The sequence below is a fragment of the Cynocephalus volans genome, chromosome 10, assembly GCF_027409185.1.
Source record: "Cynocephalus volans isolate mCynVol1 chromosome 10, mCynVol1.pri, whole genome shotgun sequence".
In the NCBI taxonomy this organism is placed as follows: domain Eukaryota; kingdom Metazoa; phylum Chordata; class Mammalia; order Dermoptera; family Cynocephalidae; genus Cynocephalus; species Cynocephalus volans.
In genome coordinates this window covers 14,426,695-14,445,345 of record NC_084469.1, presented here as the reverse complement: position 1 = coordinate 14,445,345, position 18,651 = coordinate 14,426,695, and the positions used below count along the sequence as shown (strand labels likewise).

Genomic DNA, 18,651 nt, shown 5'->3' with positions numbered 1-18,651 from the left:
CTTTCTGTGATTTTTTAAAAGTTAGTACTATACAATCAAAGTATTTTGCTGAAAAAAGAACAGGCATTTGTAAATAACTGAAGTTTGGCTGTTTTGGGAATGCTATGTACATAAATGTACAACCATTATACAACTAGTGAAACTAAGACTGAACAGCTGATATAGAATTTCTACTTCTGGATGAACATCTGTCAACCTGCTTGTGAGGGTTCCATGCTGTTTTCATCTCCTCCTCTGTCTACTCAGTTTCCTTTATGTCCTCTTGATCCGAAGTGCTAGAGACGTCATCATCTGTTTGTTCTCCAGAGAAGTACAACATCAGTGCATGTGTCTTGTGAGTTATGGTGACAGTGCAGGGCCCTTGGGCCCACGGCTCCCCATCTACCTGCATTGGCATCATTGAGCACTTCAAAATCAGCTGGTATTAGGGAAAGAATAGTTACAAAACAGTCAGTCCCCAAAAAGTTCAGAAAGGTCTTCATTAAAACCCATCTGCATTTCATTTTCAGGAAATTAATCTGAATGTATCTTTATTCATCAGATGTTTAAGGAATTATTTGTTTATTTATCTATTTTTAAAAGATGACTGGTAAGGGGATCTTAACCCTTGACTCGGTGTTGTCAGCACCACGCTCTCCCAAGTGAGCCACAGGCCGGCCCCAAAGGAATTCTTTTTCACTGAATGCTTCAGTGAATTGCAGGCCACGTTTCCTGTTTTCTCCCCATCCCACTCAAGCCCCTGGTGTAGGGTGACCAACAGCACGAGCCATAAACCACTGTTTAAAGAAAGCTATAGCGTGTATACTTTCTTCTACATTATCAGTGGCTTGGAAAGGGACTGGGACATATCCGCATGTTACAGCAATATTTCACCTACCCGCACTGTATGTGCCTGCCCTATTCGAAAAGGATTTGCCAGTTTCACTTGAATCTGAGCACAGTGGAAAGACCCATATACTCCAACGACTTCTAGTAAACCATCATCATGCCTAAAATTGGAAAAAGGAAATATGGATTATATAATGCATTAAAATAAAACCAGCCATGTTGGGGCAAGTACTTTTTAAAATAGGTGAATAATCAACTTATCAAATACTTATACTAATGAGATATATATAAAAGAAAATTGGAGGAAAATATGTTAAAGTCTATAAACAAGCTACTTTAAAGAAAACAGACCAAAAAAACAAAAACAAACAAACAAAAAACCAAACAGATCACAGATACACATACCTGGCTAGAGGGTAAGTCTCATCTCCCATCCCTTCCCACAGTCTGCAGCCACCGCCCCAGTATCCAATGTTCAGAACTATAATACCTTCCAAATTAGGCAGTTCTACTCGCTCACCATCCAGTTCTAGCTTTAAAGAAATAAAAGTAGTTACGACAGGGCACACTGTTGGCACATGTACCCACTCAGCATTCACACCCATTTCCATCTGCGTGCTTATATAAGTTGTGAGAGATGCAGGTGCAGAAGACTACTTCTTACCTCTCACTCAGGGTGAATCTGGCCTGTTGATGACATCCTTTTTTGTTAAATCCCATTATTTTTTCAGGCCTTATTTAACTTACTGTTTCAGTAACACCTGATGCTGCTGACCCCTCCCTCTTTTCCTGAAACCTTCTCTCTTTTGCTTTCTGGGAACCACAGACTCTGCTTCTCTGGATGCTCCTCCTCAGTTCCTACTGACAGCTCGTTTCCTGCTTCATGTCAATGGCATTCCCCATAACTATGCACTCATAAGCCCCTTTCTCTTCTCATGCTCCAGATCCTGGAGGGCAATCTTAGCCATTTCCATTCCTTTGTCATCTCTGTGCTGACAGTTCTATTTAGCTGGTCCAGGAAAGTGAACCGGGCCAGACCTATACATCCAACTGCCGACAAAACACTTCCACTCACTGTGGCATCGAAAGCTCCTACATACAGGACTGAGTTAAGCAACTTCTCGGCAACCTGCTCCCACCTCCACCAACCTACTTCCCAGGAAAGAGCAGTGCCCCCCAATCCCCAAGTTGCCTAAGCCAGGAACCTGGGAATATCTTTGACTTCTTTGCCTTTATCCTCCACATCCAATAATCACTGAAAATAGTTGACATTACCTTCTATCTCTCTTGCTCCATCATTCCTGATAGTACAGAACTCCATCATCTCTTCCCTAAAATGTTCCTAACGGGTCTGCCTCTAGCTTTTCTCTGCTCTTACACATCCCTCAGAGCAGATGGATTGATGCTTTTAAAAGGCAAATGTGTTATTCCCCAATTACAACCTTTCAACAACTTCACTGTGCTCATGATGAAATCCAAGTTCCTTAACAGGCCAATATGACCCTCTGTGATTTGGCCTCTGTCTCTCTCTAAGGATTCGGCTCCTGTCACTTTCCATCCTGCAAGCTTTGCTCTAGCTTGAACTCACTCAAGTATGTCACGTTTATTCTTGCCTCTGGGCCTTTTGTACAAGCTATTCTTAGCCTAGAACAATCTTCCTCTCCTTCTTCACTTGGATAATTCTTAATTTCCACACTCCAGCTGGTTACTTCTTCTATAAAGACTTCCTTGTTACCGTCACTTTCTCAAGACATCCTGTGCAGCCCCTAGGTTGTGTAGTGCTCTTATTTATTCCTGTAAGTCCACATACATTTCTTATATCACTTCTCATACTGTATTGCAATGTGGTTTAAATATTGTTCTTCTCCCTAGACTGTAAACTTAGAGCAAGGGATTTATCACTGTATCTCCAGAGCCTAGGACAGTGCCTGGCATTTTGCAGATGCCTCCAGAAATAATTTTTTTATAAATTAAATATCAGACAATAAAACAGAGTGCTATCTTACATGCTTCACTCTACCAATATTATCAAAGCCCAGGAAAAAGGAAATATAATAAAGTAACATTGAAACGTTTTTTATGAAAAATATTGCTATTGCTTTTGTGCCATGGCTGTCCAGAGGCTTCGAGCTAAGTGTCTGCTTAACAGCAGTAGCTTTCCTTAGCTAATGTATAATCAGGCTCTTCACTCCCCGCTCATGTTTTTCACACTTTTCCCAAGCTATTTATCATCTCTTCCCCTTTTGCTTATTTCACTAGTTCTACGTTTCTCTGTATTAATGTTTTTGTGTTGCTATTAACCATTACAGGTTGTTTTTGGAAGCAAGGAACATATAACAAGACTTTGCCATATGATGTCAGGGATACTGTAAGCAATAAGCAACCATTAATATTCTATTTTTTACTGTCTATTTTTATTTTGTTTTAGTATGTAAAAATAGCATCTCACAAAAGTAATCTGAACTAAATTTTGTGTATAAACTTCCTCTAGGCAGTCTTGGTAACTCAGGCACTGTATTAGATTAAGTTCATTATCATATATGAATGGAGGCCATTCAGTATAACAAACAGACTCTGGAATTAGATAAACCTGGGTTCAAATCCTGATTATGTGTGCATTTGGGCGCTGTGTGAGTTTGGGAAATTACTTAATTTCAAATAGTTTTCTCTTCTGCATTATGGGACTATAATAATACCTGACTTATAGAGTTGTGGTGAGAATTTAGAGGGATAATGTGCATAAAGCGTTTAGAAAAGTACCTGGCACACAAATAAATATTCCATGTGTGTTAGCAAGATCTGTTAACAGAAAATTCAGCATTTATGTTTAAAAAAATCTTCATAATCCAGAGACCACCAAAAACTTTAGAAAAGGTGTTATTAGCTTACCTCAACTTTTTTATTCAAATCTTTACATTCTTGCACTAAACAATCTTTGGTTCCATAGAATAAGTAAACAGCCTATGAAAAATGGACGTAAAATATGTTATTAAAACTATCTAACCCTGTAAACATTAAGAAGAAATACACTGTACCAAGGCTCCTTGATATGAATGCTGAATCATGTTGATGGAAAGAAGGGGCACTAAGAGGGATACTCTGGTCATGCAACCTCTGGCCCCATCCAACACCTCCATTCTAGTTATTTTAAAGGGTAAAACTGGAACCCACGAGGGGCAGCAATGAAAATATACAATTAAAAAACAATGTAAAAATCTCTAACATATTAGAGACACTTTTGGCATTTTTAGTTTTACATTTTATTCTATTATGCTATTAATAGTTTAAAAGTTCTAGGTGAACTTTGGTGCAACAGATGAAATGTTAATCATCTCTCTCTTTTAGAAGGTGACAATAAAGGCCATTACTTTTGAGTTTAATTAGCCTGTTTTTTTTGGGGGAATACAGGACAGGGGTGGTTTGTGTCTAAAAGGTGTTTTCTCTCAGTTTATCCAAAAAGCTGTGTTTTACCAAGAAATACTATATTAAAATTAGAAAATTCCACCTGTTCCTAGTACCTCAGATTACTGAAGGAAAGTAATGCAAATACATCTAACAAACATTTTATAATCACTTTTGAATACAGAAAGGTTGATAGATGCACTGAGATGTTGCATTAATTACCAACTGTATAAATGGCAATACTTATTGCCTTAGTAAGAGAACTATTTTTAAATTTGAAATATTTGTAAGACAGAACCAGGAATATAAATCATTTTGTATTTATTTTTCACATCCTCTTGCTCAATCACCAAAACACATTTAAAAAAATTCTGAAACAAAACTTCCATCAAAGGAACCAATTACACTAGAAACCAGAATGATGAACTTAGCTAAAAGCCATGGTCAACAAACTGCTCCTTTCCTTACCTCATCTGCCTTTTGGAGTTTTTCCAGGCCAACAGTATCTATTTTTTCATTAATAACGTCACCAAAAATTTATTGTCTAAAATTTCTTTCCATTTTAGCTGCCATTTAAGATAAGCTGTCATACAGTCCACTTAGTTGCCATCTAAGCAAAACATGCTGTAAAACATCCCAACTTTGAATTTTAAAAAATTTGTTAGTTATAAAATACTTTAATAAAATACATTTAAGAATTTAACTTGACAGGCCCACACAAAACAGTAGGCAAATGTTTCTCTAAGTTAGTTCAATCCAGATCTAAGATAGCAAAATATAGTTGAACTATTGATTTTTACTGTACCTTCGGTGATAAGCAGGAAATGTTATTTTATCCAACACACCTTATTAAGAATTCTGCTAGAAAACAGATATGGTGCCTTCTCACGATGAGCATGAAAATTGAGAGCCATGAGAGCATCAGGTCCAACAGAAAAATAGTTGTTCATTGTGAACTCCTGTGAGAAAGGGTAAGAGTAAGCCAGACTATGCTTTTATACAAGCTTGCATTATAATTAAATATGTAAATCTCAGTCTTTATGAAAACTGAATACTTTCTGCATTTGCTTTTCACATAGAGCTATTTTATACTGTCTAGTGAAATAACCAGAAATAAAGCTTCAGTTCAAGGCTGATCACTTATAGATATAAATCTCACTTTCCATTTCTGTTTAAAATGCCACACCTCAGACCTCACCATCTAGAAGGGCTGTGCTTCATGCATCCAGGCTTTTCATTCCCACGTTCCCATTACATTTGCTTTTCACCTTTCTCACAACCCCCAGGCTCTCAGCTTCTAATCAAACCCAGGCTACTACTGGTACCCCTTTATCTTACTTCCCAACCAAGCCTGGATTCTGAGGCCGAACATTTCAACTACTGCACTCAACAGCCTCCTTACTTCCAATACCCCCCACCCCTGCCCGACCTCTTCTCATATTAGCTTTATTTTATTTGTTAATCTTCTCTCAAACTGTTTTCTCAGTTCTTTCCAGGTTGCTGGGCACTGCTGGTGTGAATCTTATATTATGATTCTGTCTGTTACAAAGTTATTTCCAACTCTGGCTGGACATAATTGCAAACAGCGCATGGCACCCCTTTAGATGACTTCCTTTCCCATGATCCATAGTGTTTTATCTCAAAATCTACAACTCTCCTCAAGTCCCTGGTCACCAGCCCTTTGTTGTGTTCAGCTGATCTTGATTCTTGCCTCGCTGGAAGAAGCAAGATCAGCAGGTATGAATTCTCATGCTCTCTCTACTCACCATCTAAAAATTCTGGCTTTACTCAAATGTACCTTTTTTCTTCAAATCAAAGATGCTCTTAATCCTTTTCACGGCCAAGTCCAAATTTAGTCACACATTCTCTTCATCCCTTCCCCATTTATCTCTTATGGAACTATGATTCACTAAATGTTTGTCTGTCACTGCCAAAATATAATTTATTTATTTATTTTTTTAAAATTTCATTTTGTTGATATTCATTGTGGCTGATTATTGCTCCCCATCACCAAAACCTCCCTCCCTCCTCCCCCTCTCCCCCCCAACAAGGTCCTTTCCGTTTGCTTGTCGTATCAAATTCAAGTAATTGTGGTTATATCTTCCTCCCCCCACCCCCGTTTTTTTTTTTGTGTGTGTGTGTGTCTGTGTGAATTTATATATTAATTTTTAGCTCCCACCAATAAGTGAGAACATGTGGTATTTCTCTTTCTGTGCCTGACTTGTTTCACTTAATATAATTCTCTCAAGGTCCATCCATGTTGTTGCAAATGGCAGTATTTCATTCGTTTTTATAGCTGAGTAGTATTCCATTGTGTAGATGTACCACATTTTCCGTATCCACTCATCTGATGATGGACATTTGGGCTGGTTCCAACTCTTGGCTATTGTAAAGAGTGCTGCGATGAACATTGGGGAACAGGTATACCTTCGACTTGATGATTTCCATTCCTCTGGGTATATTCCCAACAGTGGGATAGCTGGGTCGTATGGTAGATCTATCTGCAATTGTTTGAGGAACCTCCATACCATTTTCCATAGAGGCTGCACCATTTTTCAGTCCCACGAACAATGTATGAGAGTTCCTTTTTCTCCACAACCTCGCCAGCATTTATCGTTCAGAGTCTTTTGGATTTTAGCCATCCTAACTGGGGTTAGATGGTATCTCAGTGTGGTTCTGATTTGCATTTCCCGGATGCTGAGTGATGTTGAGCATTTTTTCATATGTCTGTTGGCCATTTGGATATCTTCCTTAGAGAAATGCCTACTTAGCTCTTTTGCCCATTTTTTAATTGGGTTGCTTGTTTTTTTCTTGTAAAGTTGTTTGAGTTCCTTATATATTCTGGATATTAATCCTTTGTCAGATGTATATTTTGCAAATATTTTCTCCCACTCTGTTGGTTGTCTTTTAACTCTGTTAATTGTTTCTTTTGCTGTGCAGAAGCTTTTTAGTTTGATATAATCCCATTTGTTTATTTTTCCTTTGGTTGCCCGTGCTTTTGGGGTCATATTCATGAAGTCTGTGTCCAGTCCTATTTCCTGAAGTGTTTCTCCTATGTTTTCTTTCAGAAGTTTTATTGTTTCAGGGTGTATATTTAAATCCTTAATCCATTTGGAGTTGATTTTAGTATATGGTGAGAGGTATGGATCTAGTTTCATTCTCCTGCATATGGATATCTAGTTATCCCAGCACCATTTGCTGAAGAGGCAGTCCCTTCCCCAGTTAATAGGCTTGGTGCCTTTGTCAAAGATCAGATGGCAGTAAGTGTGTGGGTTGATTTCTGGATTCTCTATTCTATTCCATTGATCAGTGTGTCTGTTTTTATGCCAGTACCATACTGTTTTGGTTATTATAGCTTTGTAGTATAGCTTAAAGTCAGGTAGTGTTATGCCTCCAGCTTTATTTTTTTTGCTCAGCATTGCTTTGGCTATGCGTAGTCTTTTATTGTTCCATATAAATGTCTGGATAGTTTTTTCCATTTCTGAGAAAAATGTCTTTGGAATTTTGATGGGGATTGCATTGAATTTGTATATCACTTTGGGTAGTATGGACATTTTCACTATGTTGATTCTTCCAATCCAAGAGCATGGGATATCTTTCCATCTTCTTGTATCCTCTCTAATTTCTCTCAGCAGTGGTTTGTAGTTCTCATTATAGAGATTTTTCACCTCCTTGGTTAACTCAATTCCTAAGTATTTTATTTTTTTGGTGGCTATTGTAAATGGGCAGGCTTTCTTGATTTCTCGTTCTGCATGTTCACTATTGGAGAAAAGAAATGCTACTGATTTTTGTGTGTTGATTTTGTATCCTGCTACTGTGCTGAAATCATTTATCAATTCCAACAGTTTTTTTGTAGAGGTTTTAGGCTGTTCGATATATAGGATCATGTCATCTGCAAACAGGGACAGTTTGACTTCATCTTTTCCAATCTGGATGCCCTTTATTTCCTTCTCTTCTCTGATTGCCCTGGCTAGTACTTCCAACACTATGTTGAATAGGAGTGGTGAGAGTGGGCATCCTTGTCTAGTTCCTGTTCTTAAAGGAAAAGCTTTCAGCTTTTCCCCATTCAGGATGATATTGGCAGTGGGTTTGGCATATATGGCTTTAATTATGTTGAGATACTTTCCCTCTATACCTAACTTATAGAGGGTCTTTGTCATGAATGAGTGCTGAACTTTATCAAATGCTTTTTCAGCATCTATAGAGATGATCATATGGTCCTTGTGTTTGACTTTATTAATATGGTGTATCACATTTATTGATTTGCGTATGTTGAACCAACCTTGCATCCCTGGGATGAATCCCACTTGATCGTGGTGAATAATTTTGCGTATGCGTTGCTGTATTCTGTTTGCTAGTATTTTAGTGAGGATTTTTGCATCAATATTCATCAAGGATATCGGCCTGTAGTTTTCTTTTTTGGTTATATCTTTACCTGGTTTTGATATCAGGATGATGTTTGCTTCATAGAATGAGCTTGGGAGATTTGCGTCTGTTTCAATCTTTTGGAATAGTTTGTAAAGAATCGGTGTCAATCCCTCTTTGAATGTTTGGTAAAATTCTGCTGTGAATCGATCTGGTCCTGGGCTTTTCTTTGTTGGGAGCCTTCTGATAACAGCTTCAATCTCCTTTATTGTTATTGGTCTGTTCAAATTTTCTACGTCTTCATGGTTCAGTTTTGGGAGCTTGTGTGTGTCCAGAAATTTATCCATTTCCGCCAGATTTTCAAATTTGTTGGCGTATAGTTGTTTATAGTAGTCTCAAATGATTCCTTGTATTTCAGATGAATCAGTTGTAATATCGCCTTTTTCATTTCTAATTTTTGTTGAGTCTTCTCTCTTCTTTTTTTTGTTAGCCATGCTAATGGTTTGTCAATTTTATTTATGTTTTCAAAAAACCAACTTTTTGATTCATTCATCTTTTGAATTGTTTTTTGGTTTTCAATTTCATTCAGTTCTGCTCTGATCTTAATGATTTCTTTCCGTCTGCTAACTTTAGGTTTGGATTGTTCTTGTTTTTCTAGTTCTGTAAGGTGAAGTGTTAGGCTGTTCACTTGCCATCTTTCCATTCTTCTGAGGTGAGCATTTAATGCAATAAATTTTCCCTTCAATACTGCTTTTGCAGTATCCCACAGGTTTTGGTATGATGTATCATTGTTTTCATTAGTTTCAATAATTTTTTGATTTCCTGCTTTATTTCTTCTTCGACCCATATGTCATTAAGTAGAATGCTGTTTAATTTTCATGTGTTTGTATAGTTTCCAGAGTTCCGTTTGTTATTAATTTCTAGTTTTAATCCACTGTGGTCTGAGAAAATACATGGGATAATTCCAATTTTTTTGAATTTATTGAGACTTGATTTGTGACCTAATATGTGATCTATCCTGGAGAATGATCCATGTGCTGATGAGAAGAATGAATATTCTGAGGTTGTTGGATGGAATGTTCGGTAGATATCTGCTAATTCCAATTGGTCTAGAGTATTGTTTAGATCTTGTGTTTCTCTACTGATTCTTTGCCTAGATGATCTGTCTAATATTGACAGTGGGGTGTTCAGGTCCCCTGCTATTATGGTATTAGTGTCTATTTCCTTCTTTAGGTCTAATAGAGTTTGTTTTATAAATCTGGCTGCTCCAACATTGGGTGCGTACATATTTATGATTGTTATGTCTTCTTGATGGATCAGTCCTTTTATCATTAAGTAGTGTCCCTCATTGTCTCTTTTTATGGTTTTTAGTTTAAAGTCTATTTTGTCAGATATAAGAATAGCTACTCCAGCTCGTTTTTCTTTTCTGTTTGCATGGTAAATCTTTTTCCATCCTTTCACTCTTAGTCCATGTGAATCTTTATGGGTGAGGTGGGTCTCTTGTAGGCAGCATATAGTTGGGTACTCCTTTTTGATCCAGTCAGCCAGTCTGTGTCTTTTGATTGGGGAATTTAAGCCTTTTACATTAAGAGTTGTTATTGAAAAGTGTTGATTTATTCCTAGCATTCTATTGGTTGTCTGGTTGTCTTAGGTGTCTTTTGTTCCTTGCTTTCTGATTTACTGTTTGGTTTCTGTGTTTGTTGGTTCCTTAGGTTGTAGATAGCATTTTTGTTTGATGGTTTTCTCTTCAGGAATGCCATCTTTATTATACTAGTGGGTTTTGATTTTTCTTGGGTTTTTATGGCAGTGGTAGTTATTTTTCAGGAACCGAACCCAGTACTCCCTTGAGGATTTCTTGTAAGGGTGGTCGTGTGGTAGTGAACTCCCGCAGTTTTTGTTTGTCTGAGAAATATACTATTTGCCCTTCATTTCGGAAGGATAGCCTTGCAGGGTAGAGTATTCTTGGCTGGCAATCTTTGTTTGTTAGTATTTTGAATATATCATCCCATTCCTTTCTAGCTTTTAGGGTGTGTGATGAAAAGTCTGATGTCAGCCTGATTGGGGCTCCCTTATAGGTGATTTGATGCTTCTCTCTTGCAGCTTTTAAGATTCTTTGTCTCTGAGTTTTGCCAATTTGACTATAACATGTCTTGGAGAAGGCCTTTTTGGGTTGAATACGTTTGGAGATCGTTGAGCTTCTTGGATCTGAAGATCTGTGATTTTTCCTATACTTGGGAAGTTTTCTGCCACTATTTTGTTGAATATGTTTTCAATGGAATCTCCATTTTCCTCCCCTTCTGGAATACCCATGACTCGGATATTTGAGCGCTTAAGGTTGTCTGATATCTCTCTCAGATTTTCTTCAATGTCTTTGATTCTTTTTTCTTTCTTTTTGTCTGCTTGTGTTATTTCAAACAGCCCATCTTCAAGTTCAGAGGTTCTCTCTTCAACTTCGACAAGCCTGCTGGTTAAACTCTCCGTTGTGTTTTTTATTTCGCTGAATAACTTCTTCAGTTCAGCAAGTTCTGCTGCATTTTTTTTCAGGACATTGATTTCCTTATACATTTCCTCTTTCAGATCCTGTATACTTTTCCTCATTTCATCATGATGTCTAGCTGAGTTTTCTTGTATCTCATTCAGTTTCCTTAGAATTATCACTCGAAATTCCTTGTCAGTCATTTCAAGGGCTTCTTGTTCTATAGGATCTAGGGTTTGAGATTTATTAACTTTTGGTGGTGTACTTTCTTGATTTTTTGTATTTCTGGTATCTTTTTTTTGATGTTTATTCATTGTGGCAGGGGGTTTCACAGGCCACCGGTTTGAGACTATTGACTAAGATGTTGCTGTGGTTGCCAATTTGGTATGGCTACCTCCGTGACTGTTCAGTTGGCCTCTAGTGCCTTGTGTGTATGGCTGCCTCGGGTCTTGGGCCTCTCCGGGGAGCCACCTTTCTGGTCAGCTTGGACTCTACTGGGCTGCTGGATCACGTACCACAGGGTGTGTGATCTCTGTTGAGCTTTCACTTCCCGTGCAGGACTTCTCCCTGTTCCGTGTGCTCTGCCCCAGGCTGTTGGATCATGCAGTGGCGACCCCACAGGGTGTGTGGTTTCTGTCGAGTCTCCACCTCCCTGGCTGCACGTCTCCCCACTCCGTGTGCACTGGGCTCGGCTGGGATGTGTCTTCTGCAACCCTCGTCTATCAGCTGGGCCTTCAAGACCCTGCTCGGCACTGCCTCGCCCAGGAAGTCTACCAGGTTTCTGCTAGGCACAGATGACCGGTCGCTCTGGGTGCCTTTGTAGCACTGTGTAGATCTTTCTCGGGACTTGTTCACCTTTGTATCCCCCCGGCATGGGCCGAGTCTAGCGACCGCCTGCAGTCAGCTCTCTGGCAGGTTCAAGCGGACTTGGGAACACTCCTACCACACTATTCCCAACCAGAAATTGGTTAGGCGTTTTTCCAAACTGGTGGCCGCAGAGATGGTATCTGCCTCCCAGTAACAGGAAGTTACCGGGGGCTGGAGTCCAGGGTGTGGTGGAATAGAGTCGGCCCCGCCCGTACTTCCTTGCCCTCCCAACACTGGCCGGGGACGCCCCACGCCACCAACCCACCAGAGAACTGCGGAGGGAGTGGGAGGGGAGGCCAGCCCGCAGGCCCCGGGAAGCCCCACACCGGGGCAAGCAAGTGGGAAGGCTCAGTGAGGAGCCGAGCCGGGCCGGAGCTGCCACCACCTGGGAAAATGGAGGCAGCCCCAGGGCGGTGATGAAGGCGGAAGCTGTGTGGGCATCAACCCCCCGAGCAGGGCCGGGCCAGGGGTAACTCACAGGGCTGTGCCAGGTCGGGCGCTCACTCTCTGCCTCTGGTTTGTCACCTTCCCCGTTCTCGGCCGCCGCCACCTCGGGCTGCTCGCTCGGTCCCGCAGCGCGGCTTGGGCGCTCCCAGGAATCTTCTTTTATGCCGGCCTGAAACCTCGAATCCTGAATAGGGCAGCTGGCTGCCTTCAGCGCGGCCCCGGCCTCCAGGATCCTGTCTGCATCCACAGCAGCCCTGGCGCTGTATTCCCTGTTTAGACACTTGCTTTTGCAGCTACGGAACAGTTCTTTTCCTGCTCCATACTTCAAAGCTGTTGCCTGTAAATGAGGCAGCCTCTCCTGCCGAGGGCAAAGTGGCGGTCAGCCCCCACGACCGGCCACCACCAGCGGTCCTCCCTTAAGAGATGGCAAGAGGAAGGTCCACAAGTTTCCCGGCTGCCTGAAGCCCAGTGGCTGCCTTTTCCACCTCAGCTACTCCGCGCCAACCACCGCAGCCACCGCCATCTTAGACCTCCTTTTAGGCTTTTTTTTTTCAGTTCCAGTGGCCAATTTATTCACCTGTGAGATGCTGCTGCTGGCACAGTCCTCCCGGTAAAAGACGTCCAGATTGACTTCCACAGGGGCACTTCATTAGAACCATAAGAAGCTTTCTCAAATGACATAGCGACCGAGCATTGCATTCCTCCCCCTCTTCTCCCAGGTCATCCTTTTCCTGAAGAAGATCCTCATTTGAGAGGTACCCTTTCTATAACTGGAAGATGCAGATCTTATCTCTGAAGACACAGGGACACAGAGAAGAATCTGAACAAACAGGTCTTGCTAAGTTCCCCCTTCATCCAGTCGTACATCTGCATGATTGTCCATGCTCCATCAAATCATACTCAGCTCCTGGTGCAACTGAAGTTCCTCCTCATTCTCTGACACCTACTGAGAAATGGACGAGCCTGTTCTCTTCCGGGATAATAATCCAAAATATAATTTAAAATCCTAATTCTAAAAAACTTTAAACATCTTATTTGAACCAAAAATACATAAATTTGCCTTTTCATACATTAATTTGCCTTTATTTTTAAATTTTATCCCTCCCACTTTCCTAGGGTTTTTTTTTCAGGAACTAAAGATGGGGCAACATAAGCTCCATGAGGGCAAGATTTCATCACTGAAACTGCAGTACCTAGAACAGTGCCTGGCACCAGGTGGGCACTAAATAAATATTTGGATGTAGAGATGAATGAGGTTCTGTCTAGTTGCATTTAATTGTCAGGAAGTTCTTCCATAAAGATAAGAATACCCTATTTAATTATAGCACATCTATTCTTAATGGTATATCTTATTTTTTGATAGCAAAAGGGTGGAAAATATGTCTTATTTGAATCATCTAATTGGTGTGAAATTTTGCCCAAGCCTTTCTTTGGAGGAATGATCACTGATAAGTAAATACATATTTTAATAGTTAGCTCCTTTTTATTACTGAGTAATAGACCCTGGTACTGATAAGAAATACATTTTTTTTTTTTTGCATATCCATCACCTCAAATACTTACCATTTCTTTGTGGTAAGAACATTTAAAATCCTGTCTTTTAGCTATTTTGAAATAAACACAATTCTTAACTGTTGTCACCATGATGTGCAATAGGACACAAGAACTTATTCCTCCTATCTGACTGAAATCTTGTACTTGTTGACCAACATCTCCCCTTTCCTTGCCGACCTCTCATACCCCCAAGCCTCTGGTAACCATCATTTTACTCTCTACTTCTATGAGTTCAACTTTTTTAGATTTCACATGTAAGTGGGATTATACGGTATGTGTCTCCCTGTGCCTGGCCTATTTCATTTAGCATAATGTCTTCTAGGTTCATCCATGTTGTTGCAAAGGACAGGATTTCCTATTTTTAAAAGGCTGAATAGTATCCAATTCTGTAAATAATGGTATACCACTTTTTAAAAATCCATTCATTCACTGATGGACACTTACATTGTTCCACATCTTGGCTGTTGTGAATAATGCTGTAATGAACAGGAGAGTGCAGACATCTCTGACGTATTGATTTCAATTCCTTTGAATATATACCCAGAAGTGGGATTGCTGGATCATATGGTAATTCTTTTAGTTTTTTGAGGAGCCGCCACATTGTTTTCCAAAACGGTTGTGCTAATTTACAATACCACCGACAGCGTATAAAGGGTTCCCTTTTCTTCACATCCTCATCAACACTTATTGACCAATGGAATAGGTTAGAGAGCACCAAAATAAACCCATACATCTACAGCCAACTGATTTTCAACAAAGGTGCCAAGAACATACAATGGGGAAAGTACAGTCTCTTCAATAAATGGTGTTGGGAAAACTGCATATTCACATACAGAAGAATGAAAATGGACCCTTAACATATCCCTTATACAAGAATCAACTCAAAACGCATTAGACTTAAATGTAAGACCCGAACCTATGAAACTACTAGAAGAAAACATGGGGAAAAAGATCTGACATTGATTTAGGCAGTGATTTCTTGACTATGACCCCAAAAGCACAGGAAATGAATGCAAAAATAGACAGATGGATTGCATCAGCAAACTAAAAAGCTTCTGCACAGCAAAGGAAACAATTAATAGAGTGAAGAGACAACCCACAGATTGGAAGAAAATATTTGCAAGTCATACATCAGAAAATTGGCTAATATTCAAAATATGAAAGGAACTCAAACTACACAATAACAAGCAAACAACCTTATTAAAAAATAGGCAAAGGACTTGAATAAACATTTCTAAAAAATAAAATACAAATAAGTAACAGATATATAAAATAAATGCTTAACATCATTAGAGAAGTGCAAATTAAAACCACAATGATCTATCACCTCACACCTGTTAGACTGGCTTTACCAAAAAGAGAAATACATCCTTTTTAAAATTTATTTATTTATTTATTTTATTTTAAAAGATGACCGGTAAGGGGATCTTAACCCTTGACTTGGTGTTGTCAGCACCACGCTCTCCCAAGTGAGCTAACCGGCCATCCCTATATGGGATCCGAACCCGTGGCCTTGGTGCTATCATCACCACACTCTCCCGAGTGAGCCACGGGCCGGCCCAAGAGAAATACATCCTTAATATTAGCATTCCAGGCACTATGATAACTGCCAAATACTTTTGAGTACAGGAATCAATTAGAGGATCTCTCAACACCTTTTCTAATTTGTCTATTTTTTAAATTCAATTTTTATTTTTAACAAAGCAACCCACTTTAATAAGTCATATAGTTCTAAAGGGCTTCAAAGGAAACATAGTAGTCTTCTGTCTACTCTTCCTCACTTATAATTCCTGCTCCCAGAGCTCTTTCTATAGCTCCTTTTCCTGTTATTTATCTCTGTATTTCCAAATGACATAATCGGACTGTTATTCCTTGATTTCTCAATTTTAAGTATTCTTCATTGTTTTCTTAATAGGGACTTCCTACTCCCTCACTGACTGCTGCTGGGTCCCCCTTGGACTTTGAAGGCTATGCTCCACAGTCATCTGGTGTCCAATGCTGCTTCTGAGAATTCCTGATACTTTGTGAGTGACTTTTCCCCCCTCTGGAAAGTTTAACAATTCTACTTTTATCCTCAGAATTCTGAAATTTCATGATGCCTTGTGTAAGACTTTTTATTGATTCGACCTGAAAATGCTGGGGAATTTTCATTACTTTTGATAATTTTCTACCTTCCATTTACTTTTTTCATTCTGAAACTTCCATTTTTCAGTCATTAGATTTCCCTGAATAGGTCCCCTGACTTTATTTTTCCCCCTATTTTCCATCTCCTTAGCTTTTTGTTGTATTTTGAGTGGTGTCTTCAATTGTACCTTCCAATCTGATATCAAGTTTTAATGTATAAGAGACTTTTTGGGGGTGAGTGTTTCCAAACGTTCCTTTTATAGCACCCTTTCTATTTTCATCCCTCTCTGAGGATGTCAGTTCCACCCCCCAATTTCCTTTGGCTTGCCAGACTATCTGTGTTTTTCCTACATTTCTTTTTTCCTGTTTGTTTCTTTTGGGCTCTCTGATGGTAGAGGCTTTCCTTAAATGTTTGTTCTTGCCTCCAGTCCTTAGGTGTATCTGTTCACATTTAAGAGTAAGGCATAAAAGGCAAACAGCTTTGAATCCAAAGGCAGGGCTTGCAGGGGGTGAGTTTCATTACAGGGCTACAGCACAGGAATCTGGCCCTTTTGCTGGGGGACACCCAAATGTCAGTGTCTGTGAATCTTTTCTTGGGCAGGTTGGCTTCCCTAGAGAGAAGTCCTGTTTGCCAGTATTCTTGAAGCTGAGTGGGTGTAATAAAGAGCCAGGGATCACACCTTGCACTGAATCAGATTTTTCAGTGTCTATTTTTAGCTGGCTAGAGTTCCTGTAGTTTTAAACTACCCAGAATAAACCCCAATCTTCTGTTTGAGTGGGGGAGGGCCACATTTGACTACATGAAGCTGGGGAAGGGGAGGTGATCTAGGAGGAAACAGCTTCTTTGGCTACTCCCTTCTATTTTCAGTTCCATCCTATTCTCCTGCCTTCCAAGTGATTTGGTGACCCTAACTCCTAAGCCTTTGCTTGGTTCTGCCACTAAGCTGGTTTCCTTCTCAGTTTTCTGTACTGCAGGCACTTGGCATTTCAGCTTTCTTCAATATGTTAAACCTTCTTAGTTTTGGCCTCTCAGAGACCGCTACCATCTCATTTCCTGGTCTCTTTGCCCTTAAGGTTTTGTGCCTTCTCAAAATCTTTACAAGATCTGCTATCACCATTTTAGAGAGATTTTGGTGGCAAGGAGATGGAGAAGTACAGACAAATGCACATGTTCGGTGTCTCCTAATGCTCTTTTTTCAAGTCTGCATTATTTTTGCTGTTTCTCACCCACCTTCTATAACTCTGTCTTCTATACAACTCTTTTCTCCTTATTCACTCACTGTACTCTTTGGTCTCCTTTAGCGGCCCCGCTTTGTCAGAGTGTCACCGAAATATATCTCTTTTCGAGATGTAGTTCTTGACCTCCTTCTTCCCTCCCCCCCCACATTCTTTCATGGATTCTCAGCATTTAAACAATTACCAGAAATAAAGCTTCAGTTCAAGGCTGATAACTATAGACAGGAATCTCACTTTCCATTTCTGTTTAACATGCCACACCTCAGACCTCACCATCTAGAGAGGATGTACTTTATGCATCCACGCTTTTCACTCCTGGGTTCCCATTACATTTGCTTTTCACCTTCCTCACAACCCCCAGGCTCTCAGTTTCTATCAGTCTCAACCTGGGCCATGGCCCCTCGTAGTTTATCTTACTTCCCAAACCATCTATAATTCCTCAATCTACATCTCTAGCTCTGTCCCCGTTTCTGAGCAATAAGTTTAAACTTTCAGCTTCTTATTCAATGGTCCACAGCCTTTTGGGTTGATGTGCCCCAAATCTAATTAATTTTCTTCCTACCCAAATCTTAAACTATACATTCAGTCATCAAAACTAGAAATCTAGTAGTAATATGATTTTCTCTCTTTCCTTCATACCAATCAATAGCCAAATCTTGATCAATTCTACCTCTAAAATGTATCTGAATCATCCTCATCTGAAGAATCTCCTTATTTCTGCCCTAGTGCAGGCTTCTTAGCTATTTTCACACAATCTCCAGAGTATCTTTTTAAAACATAGATCTGCTACCTTTGTATTATTTGCTACTTGCCAACCATGTTCTGTACTCTTTCATCTCCTTTCCTTCTGCCTGGAAGGTCCTTTGCTCTTTTCTCTGTTGCTCTAAATTGTATTTACCTTTTAAGGACCACCGGCAGGTCTTTTTCTCTGCAATCTTCTCAGCCTGATCTGCCAGGGCAGAACTAAGTGTGCTTGCACTCTACTCTCTCCCACAGCACTTTTTACAGTCCAGTTTGGGGTGAGCACGTTAATTTCTCTTCTGCTCTATAACCAGCTCCCTCGAGATAAGCGTCAGGTCTCTGTATCCCACCAGAGAGCCACATCCTATGTAATGGAGGCAATCCATGCATGTCTGCCAAAACTACATGCAACCGAAGAACTAAAAACATACCTTGGGTTTTCTTAAGTTGTAGTATCCTTTATTTGTTACCTGAACTTTCCATCTAAAAAACAGAAGTTAAAAAAAAAAAAAAAATCAGTACTTTTTACCAAAAAAAAATCCTGTACTCTGGATGCCTGATAAATGAGTTTTTTCTATTAAAATAGCATTTGAAAAAGTATCCACATTTCA

General features: G+C 39.8%; 1 protein-coding gene across 1 annotated transcript in view; it reads right to left on the bottom strand.

The window, feature by feature from the left end:
• Window positions 1-238: 238 nt before the first annotated feature.
• DGKE (diacylglycerol kinase epsilon) overlaps window positions 239-18,651 on the bottom strand; it is a 32,105-nt gene continuing 13,692 nt past the window's right edge. Inside the window, exons 6-11 of the mRNA XM_063112916.1 lie at window positions 18,472-18,523; window positions 5,076-5,189; window positions 3,718-3,789; window positions 1,234-1,361; window positions 878-989; window positions 239-418 (exon numbers count right to left, since the gene is read on the bottom strand). Coding sequence (XP_062968986.1) covers window positions 239-418; window positions 878-989; window positions 1,234-1,361; window positions 3,718-3,789; window positions 5,076-5,189; window positions 18,472-18,523 — 658 coding nt within the window. The remainder of the gene's footprint in view (window positions 419-877; window positions 990-1,233; window positions 1,362-3,717; window positions 3,790-5,075; window positions 5,190-18,471; window positions 18,524-18,651) is intronic.